This window comes from Phyllostomus discolor, chromosome 4 (genome assembly GCF_004126475.2).
Source record: "Phyllostomus discolor isolate MPI-MPIP mPhyDis1 chromosome 4, mPhyDis1.pri.v3, whole genome shotgun sequence".
NCBI lineage: Eukaryota > Metazoa > Chordata > Mammalia > Chiroptera > Phyllostomidae > Phyllostomus > Phyllostomus discolor.
In genome coordinates, this window is record NC_040906.2 from 168,711,165 (window position 1) to 168,737,272 (window position 26,108).

A 26,108-nucleotide genomic window follows, 5' to 3' on the forward strand; every position below is an offset into this window, starting at 1 on the left:
ATTTTTTAAGTGTGTTTTTAGAGAGAGGGGAAGGTAGGGAGAAAGAGAGGAGAGAAACATCAATGTGTGGTTGCCTCTCACACACTCCCTACTGGGGACCTGTCCCCACAATCCAGACATGTGCCCTGACTGGGAATTGAACCGGTGACCCCTTGGTTCTCAGGCCCGCACTCAATCAAATGAGCCATACCAGCAAGCACTCAACTCGATTTCTGACCGTTCTGAACAATGATTGCTCTACATTTTAGTTGTAATTTTGATGTGGCTGTGCCAAGAGGTGAGCCATGTCTGCCTTCCCCACCATCTTGACTGGCAATCCTTTACCTTTCATTTTAAAAAGTGTCCTCTTATGATAGGCACTAGAGAAACTTAGTAGGATACCACTTCTCTCTATCATGTTTCAGTGTAGTTAGTGGATGTCAAATATAGGAGAAATTTGGCAGTGGAGTCAGTATATGAAGTATATTTAAACAACTTTTTAAAAAAGCTGTTTAAAGCTTTAGATCAGTGCCATCTGTATGATTCCTGTAAAGCAATTTCTATTTTTTAAAAATCCAACTATTTACCAAGGTCTGAAAGGTTCTTTATGTTGCCCTTGTCATTTGCTCCAATCTTACATCATACAACTCTTCCTTTTCCCTTCAGCCATTCTAAACATTTCAGCCCCTCCAACTTGATCCACTCTCAAGTAACTTGCCATTCCATTTTCTCTGCCCTAAACCTTTGCATGACTTGCTTTCAATATGCACTCAGGTCTCTGCTTAAACTTACCTCCTCAGAAGGCCCTTCTCTGACCATCACTACTTATCCCTTACTCTTCACCCTTCCTTGCCTTTTTGTTGTTTTTTATAACACTTAAAACTCACTGTCTTGTTTGCTGCTGTACACCCCATTTTGTTTGCCATGAAGAAAGGGGTGAGAGACATATTAAATAATCTTATCTCTCTCATTTGCAAAATTCAACTCTTTATTCCTTATGCTGTATTTTTCATATATATAAATATCCCTCTCTGTCTGGAGATATGACTTATCTTTAGCCAGATAAATGGGGGAAACAATTAAATCTGAATTGGTAGTCCACATTAGCTTTGTTTCAGTTTTGTTAACAATCTTTAGTTTTTTACATATACAATCTCACAATTTCAAAAACTGAATATAAGTCTATCAAACCTCTAAAATATTTTGTAAATCTAGGATTCTGTTTTCTTATCTATTGCCCCAAAATATAACCTGAAAACTCCATAATTTCAGTTTCGTGTTTCTTCTGGCCAAGCAAATCTCTGCATAATTGTCCTGGCAACCCTTAATTCCTATTGTTGGCTGTGGTTGATTTTGCCAGAAAAATTTCAACAGAGAGACTTTGTGGAGGGAAGAAAGTAGAATGGAGCAGAGTTTGAGGGCAGATATTTTTATGCTTAAAAATTTATATCTGATAATTAAAGTTAGTTCTTTAATATAACAATGAGAAGAAAAATAAGCACAAATAAGGAAAAAATGTCAGCTAATTAACTTAGATGAACTTAGAATCTCTTAACAGGAGCTGTCCTACTTTAGGCACATCACAAGAAGGTAGTGTTCTTGGAAAAGACAATAATGCTGAGAAAAATAGAAGGGAGTAGGAAGAGGGGAAGACCAAATATGAGATGGACTAACTCCATAGAAGAAGCCATAGGCATGCTCCTACATAGGCATAGGAGCTAAGCAGGGCTGTTAAAGACAAAACATTGTGGAATCACTATTAGTAGGGTCACCAGGAGTCCAAGCTGACTCAAAGATTCCTAACACCCAAGTGTCAAAGAATCCCAGAAATAAGGCTAAGGCCATGTTGTGGTCCTCTCTCTTAACTCAGCCTCAGGATAATGCATAGTCTAGGGAGACTGGAATTAATACATCTTGTACAAATTTTAATTTGGTAGGTGATGCAACCTTGTCTATCTTAAAGAAGTAAAGAATATTGAAGGAGTAAAGGAATCCCAGAAGCTAGAATGTACGGTAAGGGAAAAAGGGATCTAAGTAAGCAAAAAGCCTCCCCCAAAACATTGAAATATGAGAAAAAAATGGCAGTCATAAATTAGATTGAATAGCTCATCTTTTGCCCTGGGTATCCAGACTTATTAAAAAACATGCCAATGCCTTTAGCAAATACCTACCAAAAATATAGAAAGATTGGTAATTAACTATTCATTTTACTAGGCTGTTTGGAGATTCGACTTTGAAATAGTATGTATGAAAAAGTTCTTAGAAACCACTAAACATAAAAAAGTTAGAATACAAAGCTGATGATTACCTTCAACATAATTACAGCTGTCATAAGAGAGGTATGAACTTTCACCTCATTTGCTTATTCAACCAAATAGCTATTGAGCCCTATCCACTAAGGGGCTCAACACCATTTAAGGTGCTGGGCATATAATGATAAACAAGACAAATATGGTCATTTTTCTCATGAGGCTTACTTGATGGTGGGAGAAACATAAAAATTAAGCATATAAACAAAAAAATTAAAATATCTGCAAACTCTATTAAGTGTTAAAGGAAACAAGGAATAGGCTGAGATATAAAATAAATTAATCTATTTAAAGTGGAGAAGTCAGAGAAAACTTCTCTGGACAGGTTAGAGGATTTGAAGGATGGGAGAAGGATGGAGAACTCAAGGAAAGGCAACTGCATGTACAAAGGTGGGAAAGAGCTTGGCACATCAAAGAAACTAAAAGACCAATGTTCCTGGATGGAACATAGCGAACAAAGTTACAGAGGTAGCAGGGGCCAGATCACACTGGCTGTGGTCAGAAGTTTAAATTTTATTCCAAGAATAATGTGAAGCCACTCAAGGATTTTAAATGATTTTAAAAGTATCAATATACATTATAAGAAGAGTAATTTTGTGGCTTTGGAGTGAGGCAAGAATAGAAGAAGGGAATTCAATTAAAATGATACTGCAGTGGTCCAGAAGATAGGCTAGATTAAGGTAGAAGTAGTACACAGATTTAAGATCTCCACTTGGATTTCATACAAACATATCAAACTCATTATGTCCAAGTATAAGCTCCAAATCTTTCCTGCCAGCCTGCTCTACCTTCACCTTCCATTCTTTTAGCAGTACAGACTCAAACTTTTGTAGTCATCCCTGATTCTTCTCAAAGCCATTATCCAATGAGACAACCAATCTTGCTGACTCAACTTTCAGAACAGATCCAGAAGCTAACCACTTCTCATTACTCCCCTGCAATTACCCTAGTTCCAGCCAGTGTATTTTCTCACTCAGATTAATGAAACAGAGTCCTAATGCTCTCTCTGCTTCCATCCTTATTCTTTTATGGTCTATTCTTAATAGCTGTTAAAGTAATCCTTTCAGGTTTAAGCTAGGTAATGGTTGCTCAAAATCATGGAATAGCTCAGAGTAAATGCTAGTCTTCAGAACAGCCTATGGCAGAAGTTCTCAAACTTTAGTAGCCACCAGACTTAGATACAGGTCTGATCCCAAGTAAAGGAGAGACAGAGAGAGGGAAGATTGGTAGAGATGTCATCTATTGCAGTGTGACTGTAATGAAAGCTCAGAAAGGCTGTCAGGAGTCCTCAAGTGTCTCCCAGGAACAGGACTGCCTTAGTATGTTTGCCATGCTGAACCATGGACTGGGATATAGTCTATGGAAAGGAATTTTACAGCTACGGGATGATAGATGGATTTTAGTGCAGCAGCTGGGGCTGTTATTCAATTATACTCTCTATATTTCGAGATCTCAGAGGTACATTCTCACGGCTGTCAAACCAGGAAAAGTTGATGTTGGTGATCCTGGCAACCAAAGTATGGAAATCGTATTTTGAGCACCATTGGCCAACATGATCTCCATCCTCTCATATCTCCCTCACCTCATTTTGTTCTACTCTCCTTTCCTCCCTCCATTCCAGCCACCTGCATCTATGCTGTTCCTACTCCCCCACATTTAAGTCTTTGCTCAAATGTCAAACTGCTAGTCAATAAGACCTCCCCTTTATTACCTTATATAAAATTGCCACCAGTCCTACTTCCCCATCCTATACTACTAATCCTTCTTATCCTGCCCCACATCTTTTGTTCTATAGTAGTAATTATCATGTAATAAATACATTTATTTCATGTTATATCTATTGGTATTTTCTGTTTCCCATTACTAAATGTAACCTCCATGGGGGTAGAAATCATTGTTTTGTTCACCAGTATACTCCAAATGCCTAGAGCAATGCCTGGCACACAGAGGTGCTTAATTCATATTTGTTGAATGAATTACTTGAATTTCTAGTTTTTGAAAGCAGAGAAACACAAAAGATTAAAACAAAAATCATCGTTAACCATCTATATGGTATTGCAATAAAAATTGACTCTAAAAATTTACGGCAAGAAATTTGCCCCAGTTCCATAGGATTAGAAGTAAAAGAACAATGAAGAGCATATTTTAATTGGATATATTTTCTTTTAATTAGAATGGCAATAGAAATACAGATAAATAAAAAATTTAAAAGGTAATATCATATACTTACATTCCTGATACTAACGACACTTTGAACACGTGCTGAGCAGTGGAAGATGGATTGCCTAAAGCCACATTAAGTGCTCTGTCGATACTGAATGCCATCTGAGACAGATAGCTTTCTGGCTGTTGTCCATAACCATCGTATGGCACATAGAGGTAAGGAAAGATGCCATGCAGATGAAGACATGTCTTCTGACCTAAAATGTAACACATTACAAAGTTTAGTCTTGAGAATACATTTAAACATTTTAACAGTACAAAGCTCAAAATTACATCATTTAAGTGTTCTAATGACAACACATCTAAGGTAAGGGTTGAAAAAATTAACCCATAGTTAAAGCCACCTGTATTAACTGTATTTTACAATAGAACGTTTAGGAGCATTTTATAAACATAAGCATTATAGTATGATTTAAATAGTAGTTTTGGTGAAAATACATTTGACTATTTCACCTTCACAATCTAACTAGTTTTATGTACAACAGTCCTATAATACCACTTGGCAGTTTTATGAATCTTAACAAAAATTCACTGGAAGTTGACTAAGTAGATCAATGAATGTTTATCTCAGCATAAATGTTTTCAAACAAGAGACTTCCCTAAGGCAGAGACAGCTCTAGGTGAAAGGAGAAGGTAAAAACAGTTTCAGTGTGTGGAATTTTGCTACTAGGGGAAGGGGAAAATGGGGGTGGGGGGGAACCAGACACAAACAAATCAAAAGGAAATCTCTACAGATCAGTTGTCTGTAATAGACTTCTGGATATCTAAATTGCACATCTGATGGAGTGGGACACAAGAAGACACAATGAGAGGAGGGGAAAAAAAGCACGCACACTTCCCAGGAAGCCATTGTATCAAGCAAGGAGTAGAAGGGGTAAATGGTGCAGACTTGCCAACAGACAATCCGGCACAGCCATGATAAAGAAAGTAATATGAGTAAGAACCCACAAAAGAAGTGCCACAGAAACAGTAATGTATCCATGACGAGGTTAAGTAACAACAGCAACAACAAAAAGCAGGTGCACCATTACTCACATGAATCTGGCAGAGCTAGCTGTGTGGAAGCGGCTCCTGTTCCCTGAGCATTGTCCCTAGTTCCCCTTCCGTCCATGCTATTTGTCTAATTTAAGCAGAGAGGAGAGCAGCAGTGATGGAAGAACACATCCATTTTTCTCATGCTGTCACTCACTATCACTGTACTCTCCTGCCAACACAATTTATTGGGCTTCTTGCCCAACCCTTATTGTACTCTGTTTCACTGGGCTTTTTCTTTTGATAGGAAAGGAAGTAATTGTTTAGTATTTCCTAAGTATAATTTAGAATGATTTACATAAAATGTACAAAAATGATTCAATGTTCTGTTGATAACTGTGTTTTTACACTTTTTATGAGTAACATCGGCTTCTCTTACTTTGAAAGTAGTTATAACAGAATTACTAAGTCTAGAAGTTATCACATACCATAGAGCAAAATTGGAAAGATAAGTCACAATAGAGTAAGATCAACACCCTTCTCAGTATAGAGTTCTGATTTAAACTATCAATTTTCACACTTTTGAAGAATTACAATGGTCTTGCCATTAGACCAATTTCAGTTTCTATTTTTAGCAGCAGTTACGCTACTTAGTATCAAAGGAAAAAATATTTCAATGGAAAGCAAATTCTTTGGCTATTTAGTTTAACTGCTAAATACAACATGGTACTATTTTCTAAATATTGAAGTTTTTGAATTCTTCACATAGAAAAAATTCAGGTTGTAATGATGAATGAGTCAAAGAAAATATAATTAATCAGTTTACTGATGATCTATTTGAATGCTTTTTAAACACCTCATGTTTAAAAAGTTATAACCATTACTCTTCTGGATATAAACCACAATTTGGTTAAAATGACTGGCATGCTGAAGCATGAGGTGAGGGACGTAGAGAGACAGAGAAGTATTCCCTTTTTAGTTGACAAGTCTAAGATCAGTGATGACAGAATTACTAGTATAACAGCATATTTACAAGAAATATTGTAAGTTCCTAAAATACTAATTGTACAGACCCTTTATTTTAATGAAAATTTGGGTGAATTTTATGACACCAAATTGTAAAATGTGATTTTTACTAATGATTTCTTTATCATTACAGGGTGATCACAAAGTTCATGTATTTAAAAAAAGTATTTATTCTTCACATGTCCTGTGAAGTAAGGGGCCAGAGAAATTATCTTTCTCTTTATAGGCTTTGGAACTACAATTACTTAGGACAAATGCAGAAATAAGTTATTCAGCAGGCACTGGACTAAGTGCTTTACATATATTTATTTCTACAACTTAGAATAACCTTGCAAATATCACAAAGTTTCACAGAACTATTAAGTAACTGAATCAGGATTTGAAAACAGGTCAACAAAACCTAAAACTAATGGTCTTTGCATTTAACCATGCCAGTTCAATTAAAAAAAGTTAACATTGGCTTCCTTAATCCTTAATTTCTCAGTTCTTATGTATTACTGTAAACACCTGTTTCCTTAATGATTCTAATATCCCTAGGACCTTGCACAAACACACAGTATGTGTTAAATAAACATATATTAAATGAATTAACAAACTCTCAATATAACAGAATAACTGCTTAAGGAGAAGGGAATGATGTGAAAGCCTTTGAATATCTGAAAAAAAAATTATAAAAACAGAGGGACTCTGATACAACTAATGGAACTTCCACCAGGGTTACTGTAGAAAGTATGGGTGCTGTGAAGGGTCCTCAGCCTATTGCACTTCCTACCCTGAATGACCCTAGGTCCCGTGCAAGTCTGTAGCCACTGCATCCACACAGATGTACCTTCCTGATTCTCCAGCAGCTTGGAGATGCTGGATGACAGTCCAGTGTCTCTCTCACCACCCTCCCTCAAGAACAATCTCCTGAAGAACCACAGCACAAAAATTCTTGGCATAGCACTAACGACTCTAATACAGAACAGCATCACAGGAAATAAAATGAGAAGATAAAAGATTCAGAAAGATAAGGGAAAATGTGTAAAAATAAATGTGAGTCATGTCTTAACATTATATCCTTTATTACTGTAAAACTTGTAGTTCTGTAATAGCACTGCTTTATCTCGACAAAGATACAACTTCTATTTATTTCCCTCCAACAGCTCCACCCCTCAAAGATGTGTGGACCACATGAGGCACAGTCCCTTAGAGTTCAACTAGTCTACCTGTACCTCCTCGGTTAGGATTAGGTTCAGCTATGAGAAAATGCCCTAAAATCAGCGGCTTCGGCATTAAATTGGAGGCTTCTGTATCGTAAAAGAAGTCCACAGGAAGGTAATTGGTACTAGGGACTCAGGTTTAGTCGCCTAGTTAAGAGGAACTTGTGTCTTCAGTCCTAAGGCTTTTCCTATACTGAGTTCCACACACAGTTTTTAAAGAAAGTTTATAGTTAGAGAAAGCTATGCCATTTGAAACATTACTAGATGATTTGAGATTCTTAAAGGATTTAGGATATTAGCTGTTTCTAGGTAAGATGTAGAGATAAAGAAAATATCGCTACTTTCTGAATGTTCCCCCTTATTTTCATGTCAAACTGAATTAAGGCATACGTCCAGTAGAAATAAAGATTATATTTGAGAGAATAAGCCTATGTACATAACACAGTTTTCCAAAAATTTTTAAGAGTTTGAATTTTCCAATTTAACGGATGTCTAATTCAGAAACTGTAACAAAGTTGTTTCAGGAAAGCCCCATGGAAACTGGTCACAGAATAACTGCTGGTTTTTAAAGACACTATGGCAAAACTCTGTGGAGCTGGCTACTTTCCAGCTGTGTGTAAGCAGGGACTGCATAAATAAGGCAGGTGCCTTTGTAACAGCAAGTACTTGGGTGCTCTAAATCTAATCTTTCATAGAACCTAGAATTACACTAAACATTAAGTCCTCTGTATTCCAAGATTTCTTATATTGCTTTTCCATATTTTCTTCTATATTTTAAGTGCCTGGATTTGGTCTCTTAAAATGTGCATCTAAAATCTTATTAATTCATAACCAAATTACCTTTATTTTTGAAGACCCATGTTCGATGAACAGAAAGACTAACACATACCATTATTCTAATTCCAGGGTCTGCAAATTATTTTGTGTAAAGTGGCAGACAGCAAATATTTTAGGCTTTGTGGGCCATACTATTTCTGATACAACTACTTAACTCTGCTGCTGTAGCCTGAAAACAGCCATAGGCATTACTTAAGTGAATGGGAATGGCTGGGGTCCAATAATGTTTCATTTACAGAAAGAGGGGATGGTAGGGATTTGGTCCATGAATAGTATTTTGTCAGTTCCTGCTGTAACTAACAGGACTTCATCATGATCCAGAATGGAAAAGCTTATTGTCTTCTTTTATTTTGTTTTGTTTTTTTAAACAAGCTGATTATTATCCTAGGAGATTGAATAAGAAATGCTTATTTTGTAATTTGCAAACCCCACTTCCCAATATCAAACTCAATATACCAAAATTTTAAATAAAACTCTACAGATATCCTGTAAAAATACTTGATATATGAACAGGAAAATTCATATTCATAGAATTTTTCAGATTTTCTTTCTAGAATATCTTTTCTAAAAGTTTTATATCATCACCATTAACTCGATCTGTTTCCCTCCAGTCTTTCTTTGCTTCTTTCTAAATTTTCACTCCATAATTCTTTCCCCACCCCACAAAACTGCAAAATGAACCAAACAGAACTCCTCATAGTTACAATTAGAAGGCAAGTATTGTCATTTATTATCATTTTTAAAAGCCTTAGGAATATACTATTAGCCCTAGAAATTACATTTTCAGATTTTATTCTAAGGAAAAAAAATAAGAATATACATGAAGATTCAGCTATTCAAATGCTAATATAGTATTACTAACAGTGAAAAAAGATGAAGACTATATAAATTTCCCAAAATACGAGATTAAGTAATTATGGTATACTAGTATAGATGTATGACTCCCACACCAAATTCTGCTTGCTGCCTGTTTTTGTAAGCAAAGTTTTATTGGACTCTATCACATCCACTTAGAATGGTCTGGGACTGCTTCTGCTACAGGCTCTACTCTGAGTTGAGTAGTTGCAAAGAGACCTTATAGCCCTGAAAGCCTAAAATATACACCACATGGCCCTTTACAGAAAATGTTTGCCAACCTCAGCAATATACATCAATAATGTTGATGTATATTTTCTAGCATGAAACAATGTATATGCTATACTATTTATTTCAGGTGACATTTAGGTTTATTTTGATCATAAAACTATATACAAACGTTAAATCAGATAATGGGTGATTTTTATTTTTGCATGTAATAAAGATGAGTAAATAGGCAATTATGGTATGGTAATTCTATACCCAGAAGTATCTAAGATTATGAGAATACAGGTAGGCTTCCCAGAGGTAGCAACAAAAAAGCAAAATGAGAAAGAATGTTGTAGTATACACAGAAACCTGAAAGCAAAAGAAAACAGGGCATGGTCTGGAAACAGGAAAAATGTAGTTAGCATGGAGCAAGGCATATAATGTAGAGAAAGGCAAAGTGTGTGTATATGTGGGTGCACATGCAGACTCTACCTGTGTTATTTTACATTTTGTAAAATTACCTTGTGGACACACTGTGGAGAAGCTGGGAAGAGAACTACAATAGGAAGCTCTGTTAAGCAGGCCGCTGGAATAATTCACATGAGAGATGTCAGTAGAGATAAAGAAAATATCAAGAAGGATTTGGGGCATAGAATCGAGAGGAACCTAACTGACTTGCTATAGGGGGTAGAGTAAAGGAGAAAGAAACAAAGATGATCTAAATTTTTGGTTTAGGCAACTGGTTGAAAGGAGACGCCATTCAAAGAAAACTGAGAAACAAGAATAGGTTGATTTTTGTTTTGAACTGAGGAAATTTTATGTCCTATTATAGAATTTCCAAATATTTACATTAAGCACAAGTAGGTACACAGATGTAGAGCTTATGAGAGAGATCTAGGCTAGAAAAGAAAGATTTGAAAGTATGAGTAACAATGGGGTGATCATGAAGAATAGACAAGAGACGGGCCCTAAGCCAGAAACTTAAGAAATACGAATACCTAAGGGAAAAACAGAGGGTTTCAATTTATGTGGTATATGAGAGAATGAGCCTGAGGCTGCCAGGCAAGAAAGAAAAGTAACAATTAGTAAATAATTGGGCATTTAAGCATGTTAGCCATGGAATCAGAGTTTCAGGGATCCAGTAGAAATGCGTAAGAGAAGGGCAAGCAATAAGAGCCTGGATCGGAGACTGGAAACAGGATGCAGATTCAAGTATACAAGACTGGGAAGAGGTATTTCCAAAATGGCAGAGGGAGAACCTTTGTAAACCTGCTCCTCGAAAAGCAATAAGAACACTTACAAATACTGCCAAAATCAAATTTTTTTCAGTACTGTAGTAATTAACTAAAGGTTGTGATAACCTAAGCAGTGTTTACTGAAAAAAACAAAACAAAACAGTTGACTCTCAGCAAGAACAGCAAGCTTTGTGGTGTTTTAACCTACCCTAATCCAATCCCCCTGCTCCCCAAGCTCCAGAAGCCTTGAAAACCAACCCTTGTATAACTATGGTAGCTGTGAAAACCAACAGCCAAACAGGCACTGGAGAGGCCAGAATAGTTTTGGAGTTCTCTAAAGCCCATTCTCAGAAAACTGTCACTATTTGACCTGTCCGGCACACCTTGCTGAAAAGCTCCATTCTCAGGGGCTTGTCTTTATTTGCTCAGACTTAGCTCATTCTATGTGCATAGTTCTTCCCACAGCATTTTTGTTGAAAATAATTAGCAACAATTGTTAAACATCACCATTGTCTAAGGAAATTTATCAGTTGCAGCTAACAAGAGACTGAACAAAAAACTTGAAAGAAAAAACTAAGGAATAAAATGTCCATAAAGGGCTTTAAAGAGCTCTAAATTAGTCCTGGGAATTTAGAGGGCTACATACATGTGTGGAGCTGTATGCATGCTCGGGAAGACCAGAGAAGCCCCTAATCTTTCACTTCTGGCTAACCTGAAGCTCAGCTCCAACACAAAAGGACAGAGCTCACCAGTAAAAGTTGTAGGAGACCAGCTGGTTCAAAGCATGTAAAGACGTCTCTGACCAGTCATAAAACGTCCAGTTAGCTAGGTCAAAGAATAGAGACTGTATACACAGAATTAGCCCAGGAAAGTCACTGAAGAAACACCACCACCACCAGCAGAGCACAAACAAACCGTGGGACTAAGGAGAAGTATGATTTCCATAACTTCCATATATTATTTAAAATATCTAGTGTTCAACAATCACAACAAAAATCTAAAACATAGAAAGAAACAGAGAAGTATGACTGATACATAGAAAAAAAAGTAGTCAATAGAACTTGTCCCTGAAGAAGTCCAGACATCTGTCTTATTAGACAAAGACTTTAAACAAGTATTATAAATATTTCAAACTAAAGGAAATCGTGTCTGAAGAATTTAAGGGAAGTTGGAGAGTCATGTCTTCACTAATAGAGAATATAAACGAAGAGATAAATTTGATTTAAAAATCAACAGAAATTTTGGAATTGAAAAGCACAGTAACTACAATGAAAAATTTATTAGAGGGGATTGATAGCACACTTGAACTGGCAGAAGAAAAAAATCTAAACTTGAACAGGTGAGTGGAAATTCTTCAATTTGAGGAACAATAAGAATGAAGAAGAATTAACATGTGGAACTCCATGAAGCACACCAACATATACATGAGTCCCAGAAGGAGAGGAGAGAGAAAAAAGTGGAAAGAATATTTTAAAAAATAAGGCCCAAAACTTATCAATTTTGATGGGGAAAATTAATCTGCACATGTAAGCTCAACAAACTTCAAGTACATAAAACCTAGACCTGTTACAGTCAAACTATCAAAAGACAAAGGAAAAGCAGCAAAAGCAATTCATCATTTACAGTTTCCTCAATAAGATAAATAGCTGACTTCTCATTAGAAACCATGAACGCCAGAAGACAGTGAGATGATATAGTTACAGTGATCAAAGAAAAAGACTGTCAATCAAGAATTCTGTATCTAGGAAATCTAGCTTTCAAAAATAAAGAAGAGCTGGGTGAAGTGGGAAAAAAGAAATTAAGATAAATAAAATTGAGAGAATTTGTCACTAGCAGACCTGTCCTACAAGAAAAACTAAAGAGTCTTCAATTTCATGCTCAAATAAAGGATGATAAACAGTAACTCGAATCCATACTAAGCAATAAAGAGGCATGAGTAAAGGTAAGTAGATAGGCAAATACAAAAAATAGAAATGTATTTTTAACTTTTTTCTCTTCCTATCTCATTTAAACAAAGGTGCATAAAATAATAATTGTGTTAACATGCTTATAATGTATAGAGATGTAATGTGTACAAATGAGGGTATATTAAAGCAAAGATTTTATATGCTATTAAAATTAAATTGGGATTAATCCAACCTATAGTGTTTAAAAGTAATTCACAGAGCAACCACAAAGCAAATAACTAAAAAAAATTATAAAATACAATACGGTTAAAATAGTATACTAAAAAATATCTATTTAGCATTAAAAAAGCTGTAATAGAAAAATGGAGAAACAAAAAGGCATAAAACATAGAGAAAACAAATAGCAGAATGGAAGGTATAAAACTATACAGAGCTGAAGGTGGCTGAAGGACAAATAATATGTTAGCATAAAGCTCTCTTTTCAATGGGAAAAATCAAGTTTCACATTTTCACATTTACCAGTACAATGTGGGATGTTTTGCCAATGAGGAGACTTTACAGAAGCATCACAAGCCAAAGCAACTCTAGGTACTGGAATCCTATGCCTCAGCCATGTCTCAGATGTGCTAAGTACATTTCCTTGAATTAATATACTTTATAGCCAGAAGAATCATCATTGAATAAGAAAAAGATTGATGTAAAGAGCAATTTTTTGAAGAAAACAAAGACTATGATTAGTATTTAGATGAAAAACACTGTAACTGTCATTCTTGAAGAACCAGCTTACCTGCTAATTCAACTATACACACCTTCCTTAACCCTCAAAAGTAAATTTAAAAAAACCTGTTTTCTCATTTTTGTCCTCACAGCGCCTGCATAAATCTATTATGGCATTTATCACATTTTGCTACATATATGTTCATACATAGTGGAATCACATCATACGTGTATTTTTTAACTGGGTAGATAGGGACTGACAGGAATGGGAAAAGACAAAGGTAGAGAAACAGAGAAAGAGACCAAATAAGGGAGTTTGAGAACACAATTAAATGGTGCCAGTGTGTCCAGTCAATGAATTTATGCTCTAGTGACATGATGTAGGATATATAAATCTATCATTTTTTAGTTGGTCTCAGTTACTTTGTGTCTCTAACAGTGGAAGCATCTCCTCTTTTTGAGAGAGCCAACTAGTGTGACTCTACTATTTAAAAGACAGTTTTCAGCTTTCATAAAACATGGCCCTAACTGTGGGCCAACTATTTCAACTAGGCTCAACTGAGGAAACAGTGAACAATGTCTATATCCGAGGTAAACTAAGTTGTTGGACTTGTTGAAAGATAATATGGTGGATATCATGCAATTTAGGATACTGTCAAGGGAAACTGTGCCTAGGAGATTTTAATCTCATACCTTTACTTCTCCGTAAAGTCTCTACACCTACAGTATAAGTTCCTTGAACACATGCATTATGTCTTCTTATTCTTCCTATTCTCAATGCCTAGAAGAGAGCCTGGAATATAGTTGGTGTTTAATACATGTTGGGTAAGCACATGCAGTGCGTGAGTGTATGGAGGGAGGGAGGGAGGGAGGGAGGGAGGGAAGGGGAGAGAGTCTTTGTGTCCAGTTGTTGGCTCAGACCTCCTACCACCCTTGGAATTTCCTTTATGATAGGAGTATGTTTTGTGTTTTGTAACAAACCCCTTTTGATATACCTGAATTTATGCTAGTGAAATGATTTTTAGTGGGACCTTTAGATAGCTATGCAACGAGGGCTGGTTGCCCGAGGAAATCAACCATATGATTAGAGGGTTGGAACTTTCAGCTCCAATCCCTCCAACATCACATTCAGGAAGGGGAGGGTCTTAAGATTTACTTCAATCATCAATGGCCAAAGATATAATCAATAATACCTTTGTAGTGAAACTTCAATAACATCTCTCTCAAATAATGAAGTTTTGGGAAACTTCCTAGTTAGTAAACACACTGAGAATGGTACACCCCAACTCTACAGGGACAGAAGCATCTCAGCTCAGGACCCTTCTGAGCCCTGACCTATGTATCTCTTCATCTGACAGTTCACTTGTATCCTTTGTAATAAACTGTATAAGTATACCATTTTCTTGACTTCTGTGTTGTTTTAGCAATTTATCAAACCTGGGAAGGAGAAAGGGGGCATGGAATTCCTAAATTTTCAGTCAGCCAGGTGAAAGTACAGGTGACGTGGAGACCTCATTTGTGACTAGCACCTATAGTAGAGGTAGTCTTGATCCCTTACCCTGTGGGGTCTGTACTAACTTCAGGTAGTTAGTGTCAAAACTGAATTAAATTATAGAATACTCTTAAGTTGATGTCAGAGAATTGAAAATTTATTTTTGGAAAACTGACACAAATGAATGTCTTTTTCATATTGAATAACTCCTAAGAGGGTTTTGGACTGCGACTAGTAGAAAATTTGACTGCTTTTATCTTATTTTCTCCTCATAATTTTTTTATAAATGCTAATGAGACATTTGTAATAAATGCCTTCCTATCTTTCCCTATTTGCAAGGGGACTAAGTGGACTGAATTTTTACTTAAGGACCAACTTGCCATATTAAACAACAGTAAAAAAAGCAAAATATAACATACAAATTCTTTTATGATTAATATGTCCAGAATCTGATGAAATGACATGTCCAAAGTTCATATATAATGTAGTTTGCAATTTTTATTATAGCAGGGAAATCAGTAATTACAACTTGGATTTCACAGTGACTGTGAATCTCAGTTTGGGTACTGCTTGAAGACCCATACACCACAGTGTATCATCATATTTTTCTAAAAAGCCCAGCCTTAAAAAATTAAACTGCAAACAGTCGTTTCAAAGCTAGAATCTCAAAAGGAAAAAAAAAGTACTTTCTAGACTAAATGTCATAAAAATAACCAGTGTTTATTAACCTTCACTATGAAAAGTAAAATTCTGGTTTATAAAATAAATATTGTTTTAGTTTCAGACATTTTAGCCAGAACAGTCACATACATTAACCTTCATGGTCCTTCATGGTATTTCAATCAAAAGGGAAGTAATACAAGGTCTCAAAGTAAAATTAATAACTTGATTACAATTGATAACCTGATTTAAAGCAATAATATTAATAGCTAACATAAATAAATTTACTGTCCAAACTTACATATAAAAGCCTAAATTTTCTTTCAAAGACATATATAATGTTACAGGTAATTAGATTATACAAATCTAGTAAGTTGATCAACTATACTTTCTGGTAGCTGAACACTAGAAGACCTTAAAATTTTACCCATCCAAAAGAAAGTAAAAAGACAACCCACTGAGTAAGAGAAGCTACTTGGAAATTATACTTGATAACAAACTTGTATCTAGAATAAACAACTCTTACAACTTAATAATAAAAATATGAAGAACCCAATTTTAAAAAAGGAAAGGATCTAAATAAACATTTCTTCAAGAAGATAGACAAATAGCCAATAAATATGTGAAAAGATGCTCAATATCAGTAGCTATCAGCGAAATGCCACTCAAAACCACAATGAAATACCACCTCACACCCATTGGGTTGGCTATAATCAAAAAGTCATAATAATTATGTGGAAAAACTGGAAACCTCATATACTGCTGGTGGGAATGTTAAATGGTGTAGCTGCTTCCTCAAAAAGTTAAACACAGTTATCCTAGGACCAAAAATTCTACTCCTAGATATATGCCCAAGATAAATGAAGATACACTTCTACACAAAAACTTATACATTAATGTTCTTTGCAGCATTATTCATAATAGACAAAAGGTGGTAATAAACCAAATGTCCATCAACTGATGAATGGATAAATATAATGTGGAATATCCATACAATGTGGAATATTTATTCAGCCATAAAAAGGAATGAAATACTGATACATGCCACAACATGAATGAACCATGGAAAGATACTAAGTTAAAGAAGCCAGACACAAAAGATCAATATTGTATAATTCCATTTATGTGAAATGTACAGAATAAGTAAGTTTACAGGGACAAAAAGTTTTTTAGTGGTTGTAAGGGCTGATGGATTGGACAGAATGTGTAGTTACTGCTACTGAATGTGGCATTTCTTTTGAGAGTGCTTAAAATGTTCTAAAACTGACTGTGGTGATGGTTGTACCACTGTGTGAATACACTAAAAATTACTAAATTGTCTACTTTAAATATATAAATTGTATGGTATGTGAATTATGTATGAGTAAAGCTGTTCTATAATTTTTAACATTTCTATACTCACTGTTTTCTTTGAAGGTCTTTAATGTAATGAGATTACCTAATTGAAGATACCAGTAGAATCAATATATTCATTAAAATGAATGACTGGATTTGTACCATAAAAATAAATTGAGAAATATACAAACATTAGCCACTAAAAGCACTACTATACATCTTTATATCCCTTTAATGATGTACTAAGTATAGTATTTTTATTTCATTTTAGTATATTTTATTGATTATACTGTTATAATTGTCTCCATTTTTTTCCCCTTTGCCCTCCTCCACCCCATACTTCCCTTCCCTCCATCAGTTACCCCACCCCTTACTTCATGTCCATGGGTCATACATGTTAAGTTCTTTGGCTTCACCCTTTCCTATACTATTCTTAACATCCCTCTCTATTTCATTCCTACCAGTTATGCTTCTTGACCCCTCTGCCCAATTGGGTATCAATTGGGAAATTGATCCCAATTCCCCCCAATTCCCCCTTTCTCCCTCTTACCCTCCCCGCTGATAACCCTCCTATGATCCCCAAACCTATGATTCTGTTCTGGTTCTGGTTGTTTGCTTAGTTTGTTTTTATTTTTTAGATTCAGTTGTTGATAGTTGTGAGTTTGTTATCATTTTAATGCTCATAGTTTTGATCATCTTCTTTTTCTTAGATATGTCCCTTTAACATTTAATGTAATAATGGCTTGGTGATGATTAACTCCTTTAGCTTCTTCTTGTATGAGAAACTCTTTATCTGCCCTTCCATTCTAAATGACAGCTTTGCTAGATAGAGTAATCTGGGGTGTAGGTCCTTGTTTTTCAATACTGTGAATACTTCTTGCCAGTCCCTTCTTGCTTGCAGAGTTTCTTTTGGGAAAACAACTGATAGTCTTGTGGGAACTCCTTTGTAGGTAACTCTGTTTTTCTCTTGCTGCTCATAAGATTCTTTTTTTATGTGTAACCCTTGGGATTTCAATTATGATGCATCTTGGTGTGGTCCTCTTTGGGTCCAACTTGATTGGGACCCTCTGTGCTTCCTGGATTGCATGTCTATTTCCTTCACCAAATTATGGAAATTTTCTTTCATTATTGTTTCAAATAGATTTCCGATTTCTTGCTCGTTTTCTTCTCCTTCTGCTACCCCTATGATGTGAACACTGGACCTCTTGAAGTTGTCCCAGAGGCTGTTTATACTACCCTCATTTTTTTTGGATTCTTGTTTCTTCTTCTTTTTTTTTTGCTTCTTTATACTCCAAATCATTGATTTGATTCTCAGCTTCATCCACTCTACTGTTATTTTCCTATAAATTGTTCTTTACTTCAGTTAGGGAATGCTTCGTTTCTGACTGGATCTTTTTTATGCTGCTGAGGTCCTCACAAAGATCCTTGAGAATCCTTACCAGTGTTTTGAACTCTGCATCTGATAGACTGCTTATCTTCATTTTATTTAGCTCTTTTTCTGGAGTTTTGATCTGTTCTTTCATTTGGGCCATATTTCTTTGCTCCTTTTGGCAGCCTTCTTGTGTTTGTTTCTATGTATTAGTTAGAGCTGCTTTCATTCTGTGCCTTGGTAATGCAACCTGATATAGTTGGTGTCCTGTAGGGTCCAGTGGTACAGCTGCCCCTATCACCCCAGCTGGCTATTTGAGGTGTGCCCTTCATGTGGGCTGAGTACACCTTCCTCTTGTAGTTGAGCCTTGGTTGTTGTTGGCAGATCAATAGGAGGGATTTACCCAGGCCAGTCAGCTGCAAGGACTGGCTGTGACCACTGACCATCAACCTCTGCTCTCTGTGGAGGATCAGCTGTGCAGGAGGAGCAGGGTGATGGTGCTCCAAAATGCTTTGTAGCTGTCCACTGGGTGTGCTTGCCCTGGGGTTTCTTGGTCGGTGCAGGGCAAAGTCAGCCACTCACTTGTGTTTTGCTAGGGGCCACCCTTCCTGAGCTATAAAGCATTCTGAGAAGAATGCTACTTGTACTGGGCTGGGAGGTTCCCAGGTTAAGCTAAACTGTGAAACTAAACTGATTGCTGCTAGGGCCCTGCCTGGGGCTCATGGAGGCCAGCTATTGCTTGTTTGATAGGATTTAGGCAGTTGTGGAACAGGAAATAAGACTAGGCATTCCTATGGAAAAGCAGCTTGGGTGGGCCTGTAGATTAGGTTGGGCGGAGTCTCTGGGGATCTCAAAGGCAAACAGTGTTAGCCAGGTTGATGGAGTCTCAAATATGGCACCAGCCTGCAGGCTCCGTGGCTGGGTGGGGAGGGCTCAGAAAAGGGACAATGTCCTCTGCCCCAATGCCAGACACTTCAGCCTCTTCCAGTACACCTTTCTTTCTTTCTTTCTTTCTTTTTTTTTTAAGATTTTATTTATTTATTTATTTTTTAGAGAGGGAAGGGAGGGAGATAGAGAAAGAGAGAGAGAAACATCAATGTGCAGTTGCTGGGGGTTATGGCCTGCAACCCAGGACTGTACCCTGGCTGGAAATCGAACCTGGGACACTTTGGTTCCCAGCCCGCGCTCAATCCACTGAGCTACGCCAGCCAGGGCTCCAGTACACCTTTCAAGCTGCTGCTTTGGTGCTAGAGCTCAGAGGGAGTGAGTCTGAGTAGGTGAGTCCATGTGTGGGTTCTTTAAGAGGAACTGCTTGGGGGGGGGTCCAGAAATTTCTTCCACTGACTCAATCCCCACTGGTTTTTGCAGGCCGACATTGTGGGGACTTATCTTCCGGCACTTGAACCCTGGGGCGGGGGGCTGGGGGGCCTGGTGTGGGGCTGGGACTGTTTGCTCCTAAGATATCCTTTCCAAGTTTTTATCCACCACACATGGGTGAGGAACTAGCCTGTTCCGTGTCTGTGCCCTTCCCACCAGTCTGAATGATTGTGATTTTGTTAATTCTGTAGTTGTCAGACTTCAATTCAACCTGATTTCTGACTGTTCTGAGTGATGGCTGCTCTATATTTCAGTTCTAATTTTTTAAAAAAGATTTATTTATTTATTTTTAGAGAAAGAGGAAGGGAGAGAGAAAGAGAGGGAGAGAAACGTTGATTGGATGCTTCTCACAGGCCCCCAGCCAAGGACCTGGCCCACAACCCAGGCATGTGCTCTGATAGGAAACTGAACCGTTGACCCTTTGGTTCGCAGGGGCCGATGCTCAATACAGTGAGCCACATCAGCTGGGGCTTAGTTGTAATTTTGATGTGGTTTGTATGAAGAGGCAAGCCATGTCTGTCTACATCGCCATCTTGACTGGAAGCCAGTATAGTATTTTTAAACCTTACATCACATTAAGATACTTTGTCAAATTATAGAGAGATGTTTCATTTACAGTAAAGTGATCATCATTACCAAAAATAAATATGTAAATAAATGAATGAATGAATAAAGATTATGAAAGAACTGTCAATGAAGAAAGTTTTTTTAGACAATAAAACAATGAAAATGAACTACTCACTGTACAGGGATGGGCAAAATTAGGTTTATAGTTGTTTGCATGGAAAAACATATTGAGAATAAATGATAATACAAGAATAAATTCTGTGTTGTGTACTTACCACCGTAAACCTACTTCTGCCCACCCCTGTGGGCAGTATTTGCTCTACCAAAAGGTAGAAGCAGCACAGGGTCCCTATACCCATTTTTTTCCCTCCCCCCACATATCCTACAATTTCTATATGTGAATTAAAGGGAAGTTTCCTTAGCACAATGTTTAGTCATTTAGTGTACCAGACTGATATGGCCAGTAGTTCTACTAAGCATACAATAGGTCACATGAGGCCCTGAATAGGACAGAGTGATAAATCATAAAAATTAGAAGCATAACAAAATTTTGGACAGAAACATATTGCCAGACTTATCAAAAACAAAGCAAACCAGAAGTCATTAGAGCAACATCTTTAAAGTATTTTAAAAAAACTGAAATTTTTTAGTGGTTGCTCTGTAGTTTGCTGTATACATTTACATCTACTCTATGTTCACTATGCTTCACAGGTAGTATAAGTACCTCGTAAGTTTTCCAAATCCCTTCCTACTATCACCTACAACACTGCTATTATTCATTTCACTTATCCATAAACTATAATCACCAATACATTGTATCTATTATATCAGTTAAGAATTAGAAAAAAGATTTTACCTTCACTTTTTCTTCTCTAATGTTCTTTATGTATACCCGAGTTTCTGACTTACTCATTTTCCTTTTCTCTGAAGAAGTTCTCTTAACATTTTTACAAGGCAGGTAACATTTCTTACTGGTGACAGACTCCTTGAATTTTTGTCTGAGAAAGTTTTTATTTTTTCCTTCACTTTTGAAGAATAATTTCAATATATACAGAATTCTAGGTTGGTGATTTTTTTCTATTAATACAAAACATTTCACTCAACTCTCTTCTTGCTTGCCTGGTTTGTGAAGAGAAGTCCAAAGAACACTTAGCCTTCTTCCTGTATAGGTAGGGTGTTCTTTATCTTCTGGCTTCTTTCAAGGTCTTGTCTTTGGTTTCCTGTAGTTTGAATATGATATGCCTAGGTGTAGGCTTGTATTTATCTTATTTGGTGTCCTCTGAGCTTCCTGGATCAATAGGTTGGTGTCTGTCATTAATTTTGGAAGTTTTTCAGCCATTAGTGCTTAAAATATTTCCTTCACTCCTTTCTCACTTCTCCTTCTAATAATCCCATCAAAGGCATTCATTTCTGTCACAGTGTTTTTAATTTCTAGTATTTCCTTTTGATTCTTTCTTAGAATTTCAATCCATCTGCTTATATTACCCATTTGTTCTTGCCTTTAGCCTATTAATCACAGTTATTTTAAATATGCAGTTTGATAATTCCAAAACCTCTGCTGTATCTGACCAGGAGTTGGGCTGCATTTAATCTAGCTATAGGTATCAGGGGCTAAAATTTCTTCTAGTATCCTTATTTTTGTCTCTTGTTGTCTCTGGATTTGCATATAAAGTCCTTAATATACAAGCCTTGCAGTTCTTTCATCTGTAATCCTCTATTAATATGGAGAAGCCCTATTGATATGTAAACTGGGGGAGAGGAGGGAAGGTTCTATAATCCTATGATTAGGCCTGGGGCTTTTAGTGGGCCACTTTCTCACTCATTGGCTTAGTTGAGAAAGCAAAGCTAGAGGTAGCTGTAGTTAGGTATTTACCTTTCTCTAAAGTGGTTAGGCTAGTAGTTTCCCTGGTGGGCAGACGGAGACCAGAATGCTGTGAGCATATTTCAAAATGGTTATTATTCCTCTCCCTTTACTAGGACCATGAGATTTCCATGCCCCCTCCCAAAAAAAAAATTTACTGGGAGAACCAGGTAAATCCCACAGAGCAAAAACTCATGAAAGTGTGAGAGACCACCCAGCAGTGGTCTCTCCCCCCCCCCCCCCATCCCACCCCACCAACACTGGGCCCCCAGCAGTTTTTAACTCTCAGGCTAATCCACAGTCAGCTTCAGCAGTTCATCAATTACAATGTAAGCTTTCCAACCAGTTTCTGGCTCCATCAGCTTCCGCTCCCAGTGATTCTCTAAATTCACCTGTCTCTCCAAGTTTTGTGGGCTATGGTTTAATCTGTGACCTCAATTCTCTGATGGATCCAAGAAGAGTTGTTGATTTTTAGTTTGTTCCACTTTGATCTGACTGTGAGGACAGTAGTGATGACTTCTAATTTCTTTCATGTCTGGGTGGAAACAGAACTCCTATGTTCTTTTGATATGTTCCTATCATTCTTTGAACACTTCCTTATTTTTGGAACCTATCAGATAGGCTCATCTTGTACTTTGCCCCAGGCATAGACAGGCATAGCTATCTCTTAAGTAAGTCTGAGATCCTTTAAAAAAAAAAAAAAAAAGATTTTATTTATTTATTTATTTTTAGAGGGAAGGCGGGGGGGGGCGGAGAGAAACATCAATGTGCGGTTGCTGGGGGTTATGGCCTGCAACCTAGACATGTGCCCTGACTGGGAATTGAACCTGCAATGCCTGGTTCGCAGCCCGAGCTCAATCCACTGAGCTACGCCAGCCAGGGCTGGAAGCCTGGGATCCTTTTAGACAAGAATGTTATTTAGAAATCGAGATCTGGACACAAAGTGTGTTTACTATTACGGGAATATCATTTAGAACTTCTAAGAACACAGAGCTAGGAAATTTATATATATGCGTGTAACCCCCCCCTCACATTTCTATCTATCCGTCCATCCTTTTCTATATATAAAAACTATGAGTTCATACTGATACCTCCAATTACAACCCAATACCCCAGAGGCATTCTAGTTGTCCCCATTTCCATGTTTCTCTCTTGTCCAGCAGTGAGAAAAGTGGATTCCATTATTCTAAACACATTTACTTATTTATACAAGCCTACCAAACATAAAAATTAAGTTTAGAATTACTACCACTGAGAAAGGCATATGTACTAGAATTTAATATTTATTTACTGTTCTTTTCTGAAGGGAGGGAAGAGTAATAAAATATCCATATTGTGAAAATATATAAATACTAACTGTACTTTGACTTATTTTGACAAATATGTGTATCTTTGTCACAGAACATTTCCCATTTCCATTACCCCCCAAATCCCTTGTGCCAGTTTTCAGTTGATCCCACCTCCTCCAAGGCAATCACTGTTCTGATTTTCACAATAGTTTTATCTAGCACTTCATAAAAATGAGATCACATTATACATAATTTTTTGTGCCTGAATTCTTTTGCCCAGCACAGTGATTTTGATGTTTATCCATGGTGTCACCTGCATTGTACTTCATTCCTTTTTATTGTTTCATAGTAACTTCTTGTATGGATATATCACAATTTGTTTACCCATTTTATACATGAGAGAAGAGATTCAGAGAACCCAAAGTCACACAGTTAATTTAATGAGAAGTCCAAGGACCTCAGACCCAGAAGCACTAAGTTTTTGATTCCTAGTTAGTGTTCTTTTCACTGTACCAAAGCACCACTTCAAAGAAGTTAAAAACCAAACAAAAAAAGCCTCCTGGGATATAATTTTTACCCAGTAAAATCAGTGATTTATAAGAAAGTACCTATTTTAAAAATCACTGCTAAGACACTCTCCAATGAATTAACAGCTAAGAAAAAAGAACTCAAAACTAAAAGGTCATTGAATGAAATGCAAACATTTAAAAATCTTTAATAAGAATATCTATGTAGTTAATAACACTGACAGTTCTTCCACTATCCATACTCTTCCTTAATCCTTGCTTCTGTCAATGCTGATTCCAAATTTACTTGTTATTTCTCAAATAACATCTCCTAAACATCTATCCTATATTGTTTTAAATAAAAATAATTTATATGTTCACCAATTTGTCCTGTTTAATCTTATAAAATGCCAAGAGGAGTACCTAATTCTAGCATTTCTAGATAATAGTCTTCAGAGTCTCTTCTCAAGCCTACTAAGTCGCCCATTTCTAAATCCCCTACAGTGGTACCTCAGTACTCGTTAATTTGTTCTGGAACTCGTGACAAATGCCAAAATGGATGAGTACTGGCTCATGAGGCATGTTCTCTAGTGGGGTGGTGGTGTGACTCATATAATTTCTAGCAAGTGTGATGAGTCCTGAGCAAGCACTGGGTGCTGAAACTTTTTTTTTTTCCGTCTAAATGCAACGAGTACAAGGTTTGATAAGTTCTGAAGCCGATGTGTACTGAGGTATGACTGTATTTAGAAAATCTATCTCCATAAACAACATAAAAGACACTTCAACTCATAACCTTTAAACTTGTTGTTAGACTACAACTAATTTAGTTATTCTGATCTAGAGATGAGAATTTCTCTGTCAAATATTACTTCTTTCCTCCCATGATGAGTCTGTGGTGGCACCATTCAAGATGACTAAATCATTACTACAGACTGAAAAGCCAAAAGTAGGGAAACACCAAGAGTGAGATTAACATTTAGTTGGATTGTCCAATCACCTCTTCCACTGCCCTAAACATATATAGCCTGCCTCTTGCCCAAATCAAAATGAATTTCCTAAAGTTGAATTTGATGTATTCCTGAGAAGCTATCAATGAATCTATGAATCTATAATAATTGATGTAAGCCTCACTGTAAGGTTCCCCTCTGACAGGTTTCCAGAACTCTCAGGTATTCCAAAACAATATCCAACTCACAGAACAAAGTAAAATATAAAGTGTAATTGCTGAGCACCTGAAGATGCTATATTAATTTGAAATGCTTTCACCATAAATCAGGGATAGTAGTAGTATAGCCTTTGTGTTATAATCATAATTCTCCTAACATGAGAACAGATTAACTTTAGATTTAAGCAATCATCACACATATTTTGACTCAAGAACTTATTCTATTACGCAAATGAGGAGTATGAGACCAAATGATTTATCCTATTTCATTTACAAGTCACAACCTTTAGCTTATAATTTATATGAAGTAAAATGCCAATTATTATTCTAAGTGAATAAAAGTAAAACTTTAAGGTGACAAAGGCAATGTATAGAATTCTGTAACAAAACATCCCAACTGCCATTGTCTAGATCAAGGACAAGTGAAAGTTTGATTATTAACAGCTATAGCAAAGATAACTGTTTAGAATCAAGGTCACCTTTTGGTTTCAGGTTCTGAAAATTCCAGTAAACTTCTACTTTCACCCAAACCAAAACAAAGTAAGAAATTTTTATGTACTCCAGATAACATGCCTAAGAAGCTAGCTGCAAGCTTCCCCAAGTCATGTCTTATGAAATTAGACTCATTTGAAAGGAAAAGAAAACGCCAAGGATGTAATGTCACCTGCTTATTGTTCCTTTCTGCCATTAGCAAATTTTACAAACCAGGTTAATGTTTAAAGTATGCCTTCCTCATCTGGCAATGAGAATTTAATACTTTTCTTCTTACTTCTTCTCCAGAAATATAGTAGCCAAAGTGAGGGAGATTTATGGAAGGCAACAGATCATCATTTTCTGGAATTAACTAAATAAGATGGCAATGGGAAAAGAATGTAAGAAGATCTTAGAACATGGGAAACTGCCTTGGAAGGAAGGAAAAATGAAAACTTTTTGTCCTAGTTAAAATGTCAATGAGACTATATTTCTATTTGAAGAAAAAAGTGTTAATAACGCAGGTAAAAAAAAATTAAAGGCA

General features: G+C 36.5%; 1 protein-coding gene across 6 annotated transcripts in view; it reads right to left on the reverse strand.

The window, feature by feature from the left end:
* REV3L (REV3 like, DNA directed polymerase zeta catalytic subunit) overlaps positions 1 to 26,108 on the reverse strand; it is a 171,622-nt gene that overhangs the window by 118,559 nt on the left and 26,955 nt on the right. For 5 of the 6 annotated variants that reach the window (XM_036024574.1, XM_036024575.1, XM_036024572.1 and 2 more), the window contains one exon: positions 4,519 to 4,708. In XM_036024574.1, coding sequence (XP_035880467.1) covers positions 4,519 to 4,613 — 95 coding nt within the window. In that variant the 5' untranslated portion in view covers positions 4,614 to 4,708. Of the gene's footprint in view, positions 1 to 4,518; positions 4,709 to 5,546; positions 8,349 to 26,108 lie in introns of those variants that run through there. The other variant, XM_036024573.1, reaches the window with a different exon arrangement.